Source organism: Rhinoraja longicauda, chromosome 10, assembly GCF_053455715.1.
Source record: "Rhinoraja longicauda isolate Sanriku21f chromosome 10, sRhiLon1.1, whole genome shotgun sequence".
In the NCBI taxonomy this organism is placed as follows: Eukaryota; Metazoa; Chordata; class Chondrichthyes; order Rajiformes; family Arhynchobatidae; genus Rhinoraja; species Rhinoraja longicauda.
The window spans coordinates 36,343,538-36,359,733 of NC_135962.1; the positions used below are offsets into that span (position 1 = coordinate 36,343,538).

The 16,196-nt window shown below is 40.3% G+C and overlaps 1 protein-coding gene across 3 annotated transcripts in view; it reads right to left on the bottom strand.

The window, feature by feature from the left end:
• Positions 1 to 16,196, bottom strand: part of ktn1 (kinectin 1) — a 100,689-nt gene that overhangs the window by 23,714 nt on the left and 60,779 nt on the right. For all 3 annotated transcript variants that reach the window (XM_078406650.1, XM_078406649.1, XM_078406648.1), the window contains 14 exons: positions 11,851 to 11,888; positions 11,682 to 11,772; positions 11,486 to 11,539; positions 11,184 to 11,221; positions 11,015 to 11,105; positions 8,673 to 8,741; positions 7,075 to 7,112; positions 6,908 to 6,998; positions 6,684 to 6,752; positions 4,051 to 4,091; positions 3,887 to 3,977; positions 3,738 to 3,806; positions 3,570 to 3,607; positions 1,210 to 1,300 (listed from right to left, as the gene is read on the bottom strand). In XM_078406650.1, coding sequence (XP_078262776.1) covers positions 1,210 to 1,300; positions 3,570 to 3,607; positions 3,738 to 3,806; positions 3,887 to 3,977; positions 4,051 to 4,091; positions 6,684 to 6,752; positions 6,908 to 6,998; positions 7,075 to 7,112; positions 8,673 to 8,741; positions 11,015 to 11,105; positions 11,184 to 11,221; positions 11,486 to 11,539; positions 11,682 to 11,772; positions 11,851 to 11,888 — 909 coding nt within the window. The remainder of the gene's footprint in view (positions 1 to 1,209; positions 1,301 to 3,569; positions 3,608 to 3,737; positions 3,807 to 3,886; positions 3,978 to 4,050; positions 4,092 to 6,683; positions 6,753 to 6,907; positions 6,999 to 7,074; positions 7,113 to 8,672; positions 8,742 to 11,014; positions 11,106 to 11,183; positions 11,222 to 11,485; positions 11,540 to 11,681; positions 11,773 to 11,850; positions 11,889 to 16,196) is intronic.

A 16,196-nucleotide genomic window follows, 5' to 3' on the forward strand; every position in this document is an offset into this window, starting at 1 on the left:
TGCTAGGAGCATTGAATAAAAGTGACAGGAAGTCACGATGCAGCTCTATTGGACGTTAGGCCACATTTGGAGCATTGCGCGCAATTCTGGTCAACGTTTTCAGGAAAGATTTTAAGTTTTGGAGAGGGTGCAGAGGTTTACCAGAATGCTGCCTGCATTAGAGGATTTCAGCTGTAGGGTGAGGTTGGGTTGGCTTGGATTGTTTTCTCAGGAATATCAGAGGTTGTGGGGAGACTTGATAGATGTAAAATATGAGAGGTATAGATAGGATAGTCAAAACCTTTTTCCCCCAGGGTGGAAATGTCCAACACTAGAAGGGAAAGCTATAAAGTGAAAGGGGAAAAAGTTTAAAGGAAATTGCAGGGCCAATTTATTTTTACACATATGGTGGTGGGGGCCCGGAACGCAATGCTAGGGATGATGGTGGAGGCGTAGGCAGAAACCATAGTGATGTTTAAGAGACTTTTAGATAGGCACATGAAAGTGCAGGGAATAGAGGGATATGGATCATGTGCAGGTAAATGAGATCAGCTGAACTCAGCATCATGTTTGACATGAACATTGTGGGCCGGACGTTCCATTCCTGAGTTGTACTGTTCCCGTTCTATGTTCTATTACCATTGTGCCTGCCCTTCATTTTTGTATTTTTAGACTTGATAAAACTCCATTTCCTAAAACTCTTACACTACAGTACTCTTGTAATCCCCAAACCCGATCTGTAAAACACATGTTTTGTGGAACAGAACTTCTCTTTCACTCTCTCTCGTTTACCTTTTGGAATAAACTTCTCTGTAGAAGTAATTCCACCCTCAGCACGACTAATCTGCTAACTTCAATTCTTCAACATTGTCAAGTCAATCTCATTAAATCAAAGGTTATTTCATTTTTTCTACATTTGTTTATTACAAATGCTTCCCCATTTAAATCTCAAATGCATGGAAAATGTTACATTTCAGAACTTTGGTGCCCCATCCCACAAAACAATTTTTTGTTCAGGAAGTTGGCCACCTCTTTCCTCCTCCAGTGCCTTCCCATTGCCTAAATTTATCAGCACATTCCTGATTAATCCAATGGATGCATGGATTCAGAATGCTTAAGAGTTCACAAACCTCCTGGTATTTTTTAAAAAAACGTTTCCTGTTGTAAACCTCAATCACTGAATTTAGACTATCATGTGCTGCAATAAAACATGAATTAAATTATACTTGCATTGTTTTTCATCCGTTGTTGATTAACAGCTGTTTTTAGGGACTCAATTTCTTGATGTAAAGAATCAATTTCTTGGTCTTTTTCTGAAAGCCTTAAAATGCAACAAAGATGTGAGCAGTGAATTTCACAAATGCTTACAATGCAACTTAAATTGTTGACAATAATAAATTTTACTTTTGACAACATTTTTAATAATTGAATGAGAATCTTCACAATTTCTTTTAGGGCAGCCTCGATGCACTAAGGTGGAAAGCACAATAATAAAGAAGAATCAAATGACTTTCTTTTTAACTAATTGCAATTTATTTTCCCCACAGAACACTTAGCCTTTTACCAACTACAGGTTATTGACTACACAAAGCAACTGTTGAAGCAAGACAAGTACGGGCGGCAGGGTGGCGCAGCGGTAGAGTTGCTGCCTTACAGCGAATGCAGCGCCGGAGACTCAGGTTCGATCCTGACTACGGGTGCTGTACTGTATGGAGTTTGTACGTTCTCCCCGTGACCTGCGTGGGTTTTCTCCGAGATCTTCGGTTTCCTCGCACACTCCAAAGACGTACAGGTTTGTAGGTTAATTGGCTGGGCAAATGTAAAAATTGTCCATAGTGGTTGTAGGATAGTGTTAATGTGCGGGGATCGCTGGGCGGCGCGGACCCGGTGGGCTGAAGGGCCTGTTTCTGCGCTGTATCTCTAAATCTAAAAAAATCTAAATCTAAAATCTAAGTATCTTCTGCTTCATACTAATGCTGATAATTAATCAGAGTCTAAGAGCTACTTTTATGGAGGACCTTTCATATCCCAGGGCATATTAGTGAAGCATTATTAATGCCAAGGCACTTTTTAAGTGCAATAATTGTTAAGAGATGGCAGTCAATTTGAATTCCAAATATCACTGATAAAAACATGGTGATCCAGGTAAATAAAAAATACTCAAACGGCAGATTATATTAAAATTATAGCAAAAGCTGCCTAGAAAGCAAGTTTTTCAATGTACAGCTTTTCAATGTACAGGCAACAGAGATTTCATAGTGTTACACAAGATATTTAGGGGATGCGAGTAGGTAAGGCTGGAATAGCGTTTTAATTTAATTTGGAAGAATATGTTACAGGAAATTGGCTTTAAGTAGTCAGCACAAATATAAGACTAATTAAAGGTGAACACAAAATGCTGGAGTAACTCAGCTGGGACAGGCTGAGCAAAGGAATGGGTGACGTTTTGGGTCGAGCGATGCTGCCTGTCCCGTTGAATTACTCCAGCATTTTGTGTCTACCATCGATTTAAACCAGCATCAGCAGTTCTTTCCTACACATAAGACTAATTAAACTACAGAAATCATACACATGATTAGTTGCAAATTCCCATACAGTGGTATATGTACTAGATAACAGAATGGTTCAATTTTGGAGATATTCAACATCGTGGAGCTCGCAGTCTCGGGTAGAGACCGATGTCGGGAAGCTCCAAAGTCGCAGAAGGTTCGACTAGCCCCAACTCGGGGTCAGATCGCCTGGCGCGGGGGAGCCGAGATCCCCCCCCGAGGCAGGAGTTTGATCGCCCTGACACGGAGGGCCCGACCACCTGCTACGGGAGCCAAGATCGTCCCATCAACGCAAGACTCGAGGCCCCCGACCACAGGAGAACAAAGAAGGGAAGAACTTTGAGCTTTTTTTCGCCTTCCATCACAGTTAGGAATGTGGAGGAGTCACTGTGGTGGATGTTTATGTTAAAATGTATTTTGAGCTTTTTATTGGTATGACTATATGGCAAATCAAATTCCTCGTATGTTGCAAAACATACTTGGCTAATAAAGTATGATTATGATTATGAATCCCAGCATCATTCTGCACCCTTTCTACAGCCTTCACATCCTTCCTGTAATGGGAGCGACCAGAACTGCACACAATGCTCCAAAAGATAGACAAATTTTGAGGTAAAAATAATTTTACAAAATAATATTTTGCCATTATTTATACCAGCTAAACAAGTTTAATTTAAGATCACTGAAACTCTCAGTCAGAAGAGATGGTCATTCCAGGAGTAGAGTTTTGTTTTGAAATCAGGGTATTAGAAGTAAAGGGAAATGAAAATATGCTGTCTCTCTGTCAAGTTAAAATTAATAAAATATCAATTAGTGAAAGGAGTGTGGCAGCTGACCACGTACTCCAATGGCACAACACGTGTGAAGTTCATTGAAGTTGTTAAATTAGGAGAATTAAATTTCTCATCAGATAGATAAATGCTTTAAACTCAGCAATGATCTGATGAAAGTGGATTTTTATTTGATCAAGCCTTATTATTGTTATAGAAATAAACAATTCTGAAACAGTGAAACTAAAAATGTGCCTTACTGTTCACTTACACATTCAATAGTACTTCACTTTTGAGCAACACAGAGTCCTGTTTCAAGGAATCAAAAATAAAATATTAAAAATGCATAATAAGCACATATGGCACTATTAAAGCAAGACATATGGCAATCAATCAGAACTGCATCTACTGTGATACTAATTACCATCACTAATTTTACCTGTTCACTAGTTTTATCCTGCAACAGCTGAAAATGAATTTTCAGTTCTGCATTTTGATGCTGAAGATCCTATCAAAGAAATTAAATCAGTTATTTTAGTTTCAGAATCACAAACTGAATTATGCAGTGAACAGTGTTTACTAAATTACCTGCAATTTTATCATATAGCTAGCAACTGCTTCTCGACTATCAGTCAACGTCGTCTTCAAGCTATGAATTTCTTGTTTTTTTGATTCAAGTCTGAAAGTAAAATGAACGTCAGAAAATCTGTTGATTATATTTACCACTTTTAACAATTATCAATCATACTTACATAATTTGTGATTCTTCATTCTGAGTGGCTTTTATTGAATCCTAAAAATGCAACATACAAAATTGGTACAATGTACATTTAAAAGCAATCTTTCTATGCCAGAAAATTCTAAAACTGTTCTGTAATATTCCAAAATACTATTAAAAATTACAATTTCCTGGTGATAAATATTTAAGGATCAAAATATAATTGGCAAATTATTTTAAAATCAAGGTTAAATAACATTAATTACACAAGCAAAAAACACAAGCTGCTGGTGTAACTCAGCAGGACGGGCAACATTTCTGGAGACCTTAGAGAGGCTATGTTTTGGATTGGGACCCTTCTTCAGAAGCTGCCTGATCCGATGAATTACTCCAGCATTTTGTTTTTTGCTCAAGATTCCAGCATCTGCAGTTCCTTGTATCTACCATTTTTTGGTTTCACCATGTAGAAATTACAGCTGTGTTTATACATAGTCCCCCCATTTCAGGGCACCATGTTTGGGACAATGGCTTCACAGGCGTGTGTAATTGCCCAGGTGTGTTTAATTGCCTCCTTAATGCAGGTATAAGAGAGCTCTCAGCACCTAATCTTTCATCCAGTCTTTCCATCAACTTTGGAAACTTTTATTGCTGTTTATCAACATGAGGACCAAAGTTGTGCCAATGAAAGTCAAAGAAGCCATTATGAGACTGAGAAACAAGAATAAAACTGTTAGAGACATCAGCCAAACCTTAGGCTTACCAAAATCAACTGTTTTGAACACCATTAAGAAAGGGAGCACTGTTGAGCTTACAAATCGCAAAGGGACTGGCAGGCCAAGGAAGACCTCCACAGATGACGATAGAAGAATTCTCTCTATAATTTAAAAAAATCCTTGATCACCTGTCCGACAGATCAGAAACACTCCTCAGGAGTCAGGTGTGGATTTGTCAATGACCACTGTCCGCAGAAGACTTCATGAACAGAAATACAGAGGCTACACTGCAAGATGCAAACCACTGGTTAGCCGCAAAAATAGGATGGCCAGGTTACAGTTTGCCAAGAAGTACTTAAAAAAGCAACCACAGTTCTGGAAAAAGGTTTTGTGGACAGATGAGATGAAGATTAACATATCAGAGTGATGGCAAGAGCAAAGTATGGAGGAGAGAAGGAACTGCCCAAGATCCAAAGCATACCACCTCATCTATGAAACACGGTGGTAGGGGTGTTATGGCCTGGGCAAGTACGGCTGCTGAAGGTACAGGCTCACTTATCTTCATCGATGATACAACTGCTGGTGGTAGTAGCATAATGAATTCTGAAGTGTATTGACACATCCTATCTGCTCAAGTTCAAACAAATGCCTCAAAACACATTGACCGGCGGTTCATTCTACAGCAAGACAATGATCCCAAACATACTGCTAACGCAACAAAGGAGTTTTTCAAAGCTAAAAAATAGTAAATTCTTGAGTGGACAAGTCAATCACCCGATCTGAACCCAATTGAGCATGCCTTTTATATGCTGAAGCGAAAACTGAAGTGTACTAGCCCCCAAAACAAGCATAAGCTAAAGATGGCTGCAATACAGGCCTGGCAGAGCATCGCCAGGGAAGACACCCAACAACTGGTGATGTCCATGAATCGCAGACTTCAAGCGATGTAAAGGATATGCAACAAAATACGAAACATGACTACTTTCATTTACATGACATTGCTGTGTCCCAAACATTACGGTGCCCTGAAATGGGGGGACTATGGATAAGCACTACTGTAATTTCTACATGGTGAAACCAAAATGTATAAAATTAGCCTTTATTAAAATCTGACAATGTGCACTTAAACCACATGTGATTTTTTTCTATTACAAATTTCAAATTGTGGAGTACAGAGACAAATAAATAAATGATGGGTCTTTGTCCCCAACATTATGGAGGGCACTGTATGCGAATCTTATTTACCAGCACTTGATTTGTGGCCTTTTTAGTCATGGTGATACAAGTGCTCACCCAGATACTCTTTAAATGTTCTGAGATCCCTCCACCACATCTTTTGCAGCAGTTGCTACAAAGGATATGCTGGGGAAAAAAACTTTCTCACCCAACCCCTTCTAACTCTCTTGCTCTGCACCTTAAACCGTTTGCTTTTAAACGGTTATTATGGGGAGAGATTTCTCATTATCTGACTCATCTATGCCCCCAATTTTTATACCTCCATCAGGTTCCTCCCTCAGCCTCCTCTTTTCCAATTAATTCTCTCATCTATTGCCCATCTATTCTCTCCTCATAATTAAAGCATTCTATCCCAGGCAATGGAAATCTCTTGCAATCATATCCTTCTCAATTAAAACTGCATAGTGCGCTTCACTCATAGCCTAAACAAAGTATTAAGTGGCATCATGACCTCCATGATCTTGTGTTCTACATCCAACCTGTGACTCAATATTAAATTATCTGCATTCTTGGCAAACTCAAGTCAATTGGCAAACATACTGATAATTACTAGTTTTAAGGAGGTATGTTAAGCTGAATGAATTCAAGTGCTAATGCAGCAATTCTGAAATTACCAAGATTTGAGGTAGTCAGAGCCATACAGCATGCAAACAGCCCTTCGGCCCAATTTGCCAGCTGACAATCACAAAGAAACAAATCTCATTATGATATTAATTACCTGTTCATCTTTTTGAAGTTGGACATTTTCGATCTGCCTCTTGACTAAATCATTTTCTTGTTGTAAATCCTAAATGTTTCAGCAAAATAAACAAATAGCAAGATATGAACTCCATGAGCATATGGATGTTAATCAGCATATTGTAATTTCTTGGCATGTTCAGTACTGGACACAAGCAAGAGAAAATTATAGGGCATGTGTAAATCAAGAAAAGATCAAAATACCTGAATTTTTTGGCCATTGTTTTCTAATTTAATCAATTCCTTTTCCAACTGGTCTTCAACTTTTTTAATCTTTTTATCCTTCTCAATAAGACTGGAGTGGTAAAAAAGTTAGTTAACAACCATAATTTCAAACTGTTTCCTTCAATCATTTCAAATAAAATACTTACGACATCTGGAGTTCTGCCGCCACTGATAAAGACTCCTCCTAAGCAAGGGAAAAAATGAACAAGTTTTAATTTTAGATTAGTTTCAAAATACAACATAAAAAATAGGCCCTTCAGCCCAACGAGTCCACGTTGACTACCCGTTCAGTGTTATCTCACTTTCTAATCCACCCCCTACACATTAGGGTGCAATTTACAGAGTACAATTAACTGACAAACCCACATGTATTTGGGATGTGGGAGGACCCAAAGGAAACCCATGTCGTCACGGGGAGAGACCATGCAAACTCCACCCTGTCAGCACCAGAGGTTAGGATCGAATCCTGTGGTGTTGTGAGGTAGCAGATCTGCCACTGTGCTGTCCAAGGCTGGAAGTCAAAGATCAAGAGCTATTGTAATTCAAAACCAAAAGCAATATTTTCCATCTACAGCTTGAGCAGCATTACTAACAACAAAAGGACAAATCAACTTGATCAAATCTCCAGACTACTACCTTTTCTCTCAAAGCTGATTTCATGACTCCTACAGAAACATGCATATAGGAGTGATGTGTGTGTTTGTGCGCATAGAATCATGGAGTAATAGGATTGATTTTGTCTTTGAAGATCCCACAATGATTAACTGCCAATACTCTCTGATTAACTATGGTCAATGAGTAATAAATGACTTCAGGAAAGGAGACAGACACCTGCCTATTATTGTTTCAGACATGTCAGGCTGTTATGCACTGGAATTGTGAAATGTGAATTGAAAATTATAATGGTATGATAGTTTCTACAGAAATAATATGTATTTAATTCTACTACAAGGAAATTATAATACATCAAGTATCTTTGAATTTAATCCGAATAAAATGAACGGAATTCCTCTTACCTGTTCTTGTCAGTACCTACCCCTCAGACTAAATAAACAGTAACCTGTCCAACATCAAAACACTACCTTATCCCAGAATGATGTTCAGAACCACTTGTGTATTTACCAACATGATTCCATATCCCCAGATTAAGATTTTGGCTTTCCAAGTCAAGATGACAGACAAACAAAGAATTTGATACACTCTACAGTACAGTGATGAACTGTTATCAAAAATCCCTTTCTCACTCCACTGATGCAGTTTGATCTGCTGAGTGTTTTGATCAATTTCTATGTTTTATTCAGGAACAAATCAAAGAAATCACAGAAACTGAACAGTAAATAACAACGTAGACATAAAATGCTGGAATAACTCAGCGGGTCAGGCAGCATCTCTGGAGAAAAAGGATGGGTGACGTTTCAGGTCGGCACCCTTCTTCAGACTCAAATAACAGCTTTCATTTATCAGATTACTGAAACCATCCTGATAATTTAAATGTTTGCACAAATACCATCTTGGTATGAGCAGGGCAGAGCCAAGCATTTGAGGAAAATGGGTTTTGAGAAAATTCATTATGGGGGGATAAAGAAAATTGAACAGAAAATTTAAGTCTGTAGTTTATTCCATGTTGACAGAATAAGAGAACACAAGCTTTCATGAATCCAAGTTCAGTGACATTATAAATCAAGATTTCTACACAATATATACAACAATGGTGGCGTAGAATTTCAAGTTACCGATCACTCACCTGGTTAGCAATTTGAAAACGAAGCTGTTGAATCTCCAAATGGAACACACCGTTTTCCTGCAGAATATCCTGTTAAAATCAAAAACAACTTTCTTAACTCAAGTGTTTGAAAGACTCAGGATAGCATAACTGTAAATATTGAAATTCAATAGTAGTTTAATTATTTCATCAATTTAAAAATACTAAAGTGACATAATTTGTTTCCAGGCATTTAGAATACTCAACACAAGTGCAAATAAAAGCTGGGATGTAATGCTGAGCCTTTATAGGGCTTTGGTCAGATCACATTTGGAGTATTGCTCGCTGTTTTGGCCTCCATATTTGAGGAGGGGTGTGCTGGCATTGTAGAGGGTACAAAGGAGGTTTATGAATCCTGGGTATGATTAGGTTCACATATAATGAACATATGATGCCTCTGGGCCTGTACTCACTGGAGTTTAGAAGGATGAGGGGGATCTCATTGAAACTTATCGAATAATGAATAATGTATATAAAAACAGGGATGTTATGCTGAGGCTCTATAAGGTGCTGGTCAGGCTGCATTTGGAATATTTGTGTGCAATGTTTGACAATATATCTAAGGAAGGATGTGCTGGCTCTGGAGAGGGTCCAGAGGAGGTTTGCAAGAATGATCTCAGGACTGAATAGGTTAACATATGAGCGTTTGATGGCACTGGGTCTGTACTCGCTGGAGTTTAGAAGAATGAGGGGATACCTCTTGAAACATACAGAATGGTGAAAGGCTTGGATAGAATGGATGTGGAGAGGATGTTTCCACTAGTGGGAGAGTCTAGGACTAGAGGTCATAGCCTTAGAATTAAAGAACGTTCTTTTAGGAAGGAGATGAGAAGGAATTTCTTTGGTCAGAGAATGGTGAATCTGTGGAATTCTTTGCCACGGAAGGCTGTGGAGGGCAAGTCAGTGGATATTTTTCAGGTAGAGATAAATAGATTCCCGATTAGTACAGGTGTCAGATGTTATGGGGAGGAGTCAGAAGAATGGGGTTAGATGGGAGAAATAGATGAGCCATGATTGAATGGTGGAGTAACTTGATGGGCCGAATGGCCCAATTCGGCTCCTATCACCTATGATCATATGATAATGAAAGGCATGGATAGAATGGATATGGAGAGGATGTTTCCACTATTGGGAGAGTCTAGGAGCAAAGGGCACAGCCTTAGAATAAAAGGCTGTGGAGGCTGTCTTTGGGTATTTTTAAAGCGGAGTTGAACGTTCTTGATTAGTAAGGGTGACAAAGGTCATGGGCAGAAGGAAGAACAAGATTGCGATAGAAAGATAGAGCAGTTGTAATTGAATGGCGGAGTAGACCTGATGCGTTGAAAGGCCTAATTCTGCTCCTATGACTTATGAACTTATAAATGGTGCTAGCTAAAAAATCTAATACGTGCAAGGCATCTAGACAATTTGTCCATTTGAAAGCAAGCATTTGATTTTAAAGCCAAATGTGGTAAAGCTGCAACGGTTAGAGTCATACAGCATAGATAAAGGCCCTTTGCCCAACCTGTCCATAACAACCAAGATGCCCCATTTAAGCTAGTCCCATTTACCTGCATTTGGCCCCTCTATATGTTTCTTATCCATGTGCCTGTCCAAGTGTCTTTTAAATCTTATTATTGCACGTGCCTCAACTACCTCCTCTTGTAGCTCATTCCATATACTCACCACCCCCTCACAACTAGTGTAAAGATAGTTGTCCCTCAGCTTTTTATTAAATTTTTCCCCTCTCACCTTAAACCTGTCTCCTCTGGTTCTTGATTCCCCTACTCTGCATTCACCCAATCAATTCCCCTCATGATGTGAAACATTTCTATAAGATCACTCCTTCTGTAAGAACCTACTGCACTCCATGGAATAAAGTCCTAACTTTCTCAATCTCTCCCAAACGCTCAGCCCCTTGAATCCTGGCAACATCCTCGTTAATCTTCTCTACGCTCTTTCCAACTTAATGACCTCCTTCCCAAAGCAGGGTGGCTTTGTAAACAAAACACAATGCTCCAAATGTGGCCTCACCAACATTTTGTACAACTGTAACATGAGGAGAGCCAATTCATGGGCATGACACACATTCACATTGTCACATTTTTCACACAAGGTCACATCGAGTCAGTCTCATGACTACATGCCAGCTGAATGAGACGTTGGTGAGGCATAATGCCACGCCACTCACTCTAATCCCCAGTAAAAACAGAGAAACGAGAGTAAACAAAAGTTAACTAGAAAAAATATATTTTGCTTCCTCCTTTTTCCACTTTCCTCTGTAAAAAGGTTTTGGAACCCAAAATTGCATGGTCACTGATTTTTGCCATAAGTATTTAGTTTACCTGAATTCCAGCCATTTTGTTCGCAGCCTCTTCTGCACATTCTGCCAATGCAGCCTTCAAATTACTAAGTTCTTGTTCTTGCACTCTAATTCTTAGAGCAAAAAAAAAAACGAAAGTCAAAGAAGCTGTTATTAACAAAAAGATTTCAACATTTTGAAAAAATACTTACATTTTCTCAAGATCATCCATTTTTGGTGACGTAGAAACCTACAAGAATGAAAGTTTACCAGAATTCAGAATTACAATTTTGTGTCACCAATTAAAGAACTTTAAATGAAACTTTACATCTTTCAAAACCATAGTGTAGTGTATTGACTGCTGACACTCTATCTTCAAGGTAAACACTAAAGAGCTCATAATTTTCTGTTACACTAATACACAAAGCTTGACCAATTATGCAAGGTTCAGAGAAATCATGAATTTTTTATTGGGTACCTTATAGAAACTCAAATCATGGGGGCATTTCATTACCTGTTGAGCACTTTGTACTTCACCTCTGAGCATTCCATTTTCCTTCCGCAAAGCCTTAAAAGAGGCAAAAAAGTTTTACAAAAAGGTGAAACTTCGGAATCAAGTATTCCAGATTGCAAATATATGTAGAAATTATGAAAATGCACAATGACCATCACAAACAAAAACTTCAAAGAAAAATTTAGAACCCAAATACCTGAATTGTTTGCTCATTACTTTCAATTTTAAAAATCTGAGACTCCAAAAGACCTTCAATGGAATCCACTGCTTCATTCTTCTCATGAATGCTATAGGCAAGTAAACAGTCAGCATTTGCAAAATAAATTTTGAATAAAATGACTGTTGCTCCAAAATCTAGTACTTACATTTTCTGAAGTTCTGTTACTTTGGACACTGAAGACATCTGAAATAAGAAACACAATGCATTATTTTATGTTACGATAGAATGGATAACTGATACTGCTAGGAAACTGCCAGGCCAGCAGACATAATTTTTCAAGGTTTTTTTTTGAACATGCAATTCAAACGAGGGGGAAAAGATTATTGACATCCCCAAAAAATCCATAATCACATACCAATAGACAATAGACAATAGGTGGAGTAGCCATTCGGCCCTTCGAGCCAGCACCGCTATTCAATGTGATCATGGCTGATCATTCTCAATCAGTACCCCGTTCCTGCCTTCTCCCCATACCCCGACTCCACTATCCTTGAGAGCTCTATCTAGCTCTCTCTTGAACGCATTCAGAGAATTGGCCTCCACTGCCTTCTGAGGCAGAGAATTCCAGATTCACAACTCTCTGACTGAAAAAGTTTTTCCTCATCTCCGTTCTAAATGGCCTACCCCTTAATCTTAAACTGTGGCCCCTGGTTCTGGACTCCCCCAACATTCGGAACATGTTTCCTGCCTCTAACGTGTCCAACCCCTTAATAATCTTATACGTTTCGATAAGATCCCCTCATCCTTCTAAATTCCAGTGTATACAAGCCTAGTCGCTCCAGTCTTTCAACATATGACAGTCTTGCCATTCCGGGAATTAACCTAGTAAACCTATGCTGCATGCCCTCAATAGCAATAGCACGCCCTCAATGCCATCACTAAATAAAGACACAAAGTGCTGGAGGAACTCAGCGGTAAGGCAGCATTTCTGAAGAACATAGATAGGCAACGTGTTCGGTTCAGAATCCTTTAGCAGTCCGAAGTAGGGTCACAACCTGAAATGTCACTTATCCATGTTTTCCAGGGATGCGGCCTGACCGTTGAGTTACTCCAGAATTGTGTGTCTTTTTTTGTAAACCAGCATCTGCTATTCCTTGTGCCACCATTAACCAACCATATTTCTTATTTTATTATCTTTTAAAAACTGAACAAGACTACTTTAGTTAGATCTGTATTTCAATTCCTTCACTATCACCTGATCTCGCCATGCACATCACTTCATTTTTAATAATCACCTTAATTCTTAATTTCAGACAAACCATCTATCTCTTAATTTCTTTGCAATTGTTCTCTCATGGAGCCAATAAACAGTTAACCAATAAATATTTTTTTCAAGAATGTAGGGGACACCATCGTGAGAGGAATAGACAGGGGTTTCAGTGGCAACAAGCAGGATTCAAGGATGGTGTGTTGCCTCCCTGGTGCCAGGATCCAGGACGTCATGGACCGAGTGCAGAGCATCTTCAAGGGTGAAGGTGAGCAGCCGGAAGTGGTAGTACATGTCGGCACAAACGACGTCAGGACGAAAAGGAAAGATATTCTGCAGCGTGACTTTAGAGAGCTCGGAAGAAGGCTGAAAAACAGGACCTCCAGGGTGGTTATCTCCGGTTTGCTTCCAGTTCCTCATGCTGGTGAGGGCAGGAACAGGGAGATAGAAGATCTGAATGTGTGGCTGAGGAACTGTTGCAGGGGGTAGGGATTTAGATTTTTAGACCACTGGGATCTGTTTTGGGGTAAGGGTGAATTGTACAAAAGGGACGGGTTGCACCTCAACAACTCAAGTCTACTTTATTGTCACATACACATACAAGATATGCAGTGAAATGAAAGTGGCAATGCCTGCGGATTGTGCTAAAACTACAAACACAATAGAAATTTTTTTTTTTAAAGAAACAAAACAAAAAATAAATTAATACAGTAAATTAGTCCCTGGTGATATAAGAGTTAACAGTCCGGATGGCCTGTGGGAAGAAACCATCTCATCCTCTCTGTTTTCACAGCGTGACAGCGGAGGCGTTTGCCTGACTGTAGCAGCTGGAACAGTCCGTTGCTGGGGTGGTAGGGGTCCCCCATAATGTTGCTGGCTCTGGATCTGCACCTCCTGATGTATAAGTCCTGCAGGGGGGCGAGTGTAGCTCCCATAGTGCGTTCAGCCGAACGCACTACTCTCCGCAGAGCCTTCCTGTCCTGGGCAGAGCTGTTCCCAAACCAGATTGAGATGTTGCCGGACAAGATGCTTTCTACAGCCCCAGAGTAGAAGCCTGAAGGATCCTCAGAGAGACTCTGAATTTCCTCAGCTGTCTGAGGTGGTAAAGGCGCTGCCTTGCCTTACTCACCAGTGCGGCAATGTGTGTTGTCCATGTCAGATCCTCTGTGATGTGGACTCCCAGGTATTTAAAGCTGCTCACCCCATCCACAGTAATCCCATTTATCTCCTGTGGCGTGTACGTCCTCAGATGTTGTGCCCTTCTAAAGTCCACAATCAGCTCCTTAGTTTTTGTGACATTCAAGAGGAGGCTGCTGTCCTGACACCAGATTGCCAGATCAGCCACCTCCTCCCGGTAGGCCTTCTCATCGTTATCGAAGATCAGGCCCACCACCACAGTGTCATCAGCAAACTTGATGATGGGAGTTGGAGCTAAACCTAGCCACACAGTCATAGGGAGTACAGTGGGGGCTAAGGACGCAACCCTGGGGGGATCCTGTGTTCAGGGTGAGGGGGTTAGATGTATGTCTCCCCATCTTGACCACTTGGGGCCTGGCGATGAGAAAGTCCAGGACCCAGGCACACAGGTGAGTGTTAAGCCCCAGTTTCAGCAGCTTCTCAGCAAGTCTGGTGGGGACTATTGTATTGAAAGCTCAACTAAAATCAATGAACAGCATCCTCACAGAGCCCCCCTTCTGGCTGTCAAGATGAGAGAGATCGGTGTGCAGAACCTGGCATCATCCGTGGATCTGTTCGGACGGTATGCGAACTGCTGCGGGTCCATATTGCGAGGGAGGAAGGCACAGATCTGGTTCTTGATCAGCCTCTCGAAGCTTTTCATGACTCACCGAGGTGAGTCCCAACAGACGGGGGACCAGCATTCTGGCAGGCTGGTTTGCTACTACTACACGGGTGGTTTTAAACTAAATAGTAGGGGGGGTGGGGGGTCAAATGGGATAGACAAGGATAGAGTTAAAGGGAAAGAGAGTAGAGGAAATGTTAGGAGGTTGCAGGGTGACTTGGACAGGTTGAGTGAGTGGGCAGTGCCAGGGTAGATGTGGAGAAGAAAATATTGTGAATTATTTTAAAGTTTGATCTGCATATTAAAATTATAAAAGGACTGGACAAGCTAGATGCAGGAAAAATGTTCCCAATGTTGGTGGAGTCCAGAACCAGGGGCAACAGTCTAAGAATAAAGGGGAGGCCATTTAAAACTAAGGTGAGAAGAAATTTTTTCACCCAGAGAGTTGTGAATTTGTGGAGTTCTCTGCCACAGAAGGCAGTGGAGGCCAATTCACTGGATGAATTTAAAAGAGTTAGATAGAGCTCTAGGGGCTAGTGGAATCAGGGGATATGGGGAGAAGGCAAGCACAGGTTACTGATTGTGGATGATCAGCCATAATCACAATGAATGGCGGTGCTGGCTCGAAGGTCCAAATGGCCTCCTCCTGCACCTATTTTCTATGTTTCTATGTCTTACTTCTTCACTTTTCAATATGCAGATCAAACTTTAAAATAATTCACAATATTTTCTTCTCCACATCTACCCTGGCACAGCCTGGAAGAACATTATATGTTTCAATGAGTTTCTCTTACATTTCTATACTCCAAAGAGATCTTAATTTCTCCTCATATTGCAATCCTACCATCCAGGAATTAGGCTAATGATTTGCATTTTTGCTGCACTCTCTCTACAACAAGTATTCCTTTTTCAGACCTCCCAACATTTGATTTTATAAATCCAGAATTTTGATGTCCAAACTTCAGAATTTTACATCAAAATTCATAATATGGCACGTAATGCAACTTTTCAGCAATAAAAAAGGAATGCACGCCAAATGCGCGTATGCGTTGCGCTACATTCATGTGTGAAAAACGACTATTATTTCCAACAGTCTGTAGTTCTTGGACTACATGTACAATGTCAGGCCTATCACGAGTATATTCTGCTATTTATAGAAAGGTTATTGAACAGAAATACTTTTTACAATACAAAGAAAAAGTTGTTTTGTTTTGTTTTCTCCATTTTGCTTTTTCCTTACACAAAATGTATGACTAAGTTATGAAGAAAGAGTTTCATTTAAAAATGCACATACCTAATTTCATTGAAGACATACTTGCTCCAGTGGTCTTCAACAGCAAATCACAACAGTCCATGTCCCCCCACTCCTCTCCACTACCCCCTCCATCCCCACCCCCTCCTTTCCACCCGACTCCCGCCTCCCCCCCCACTCCCGCCTCCCCCCCCACTCCCGCCTACCCCACCTTTCCCCCACCTCCACTCC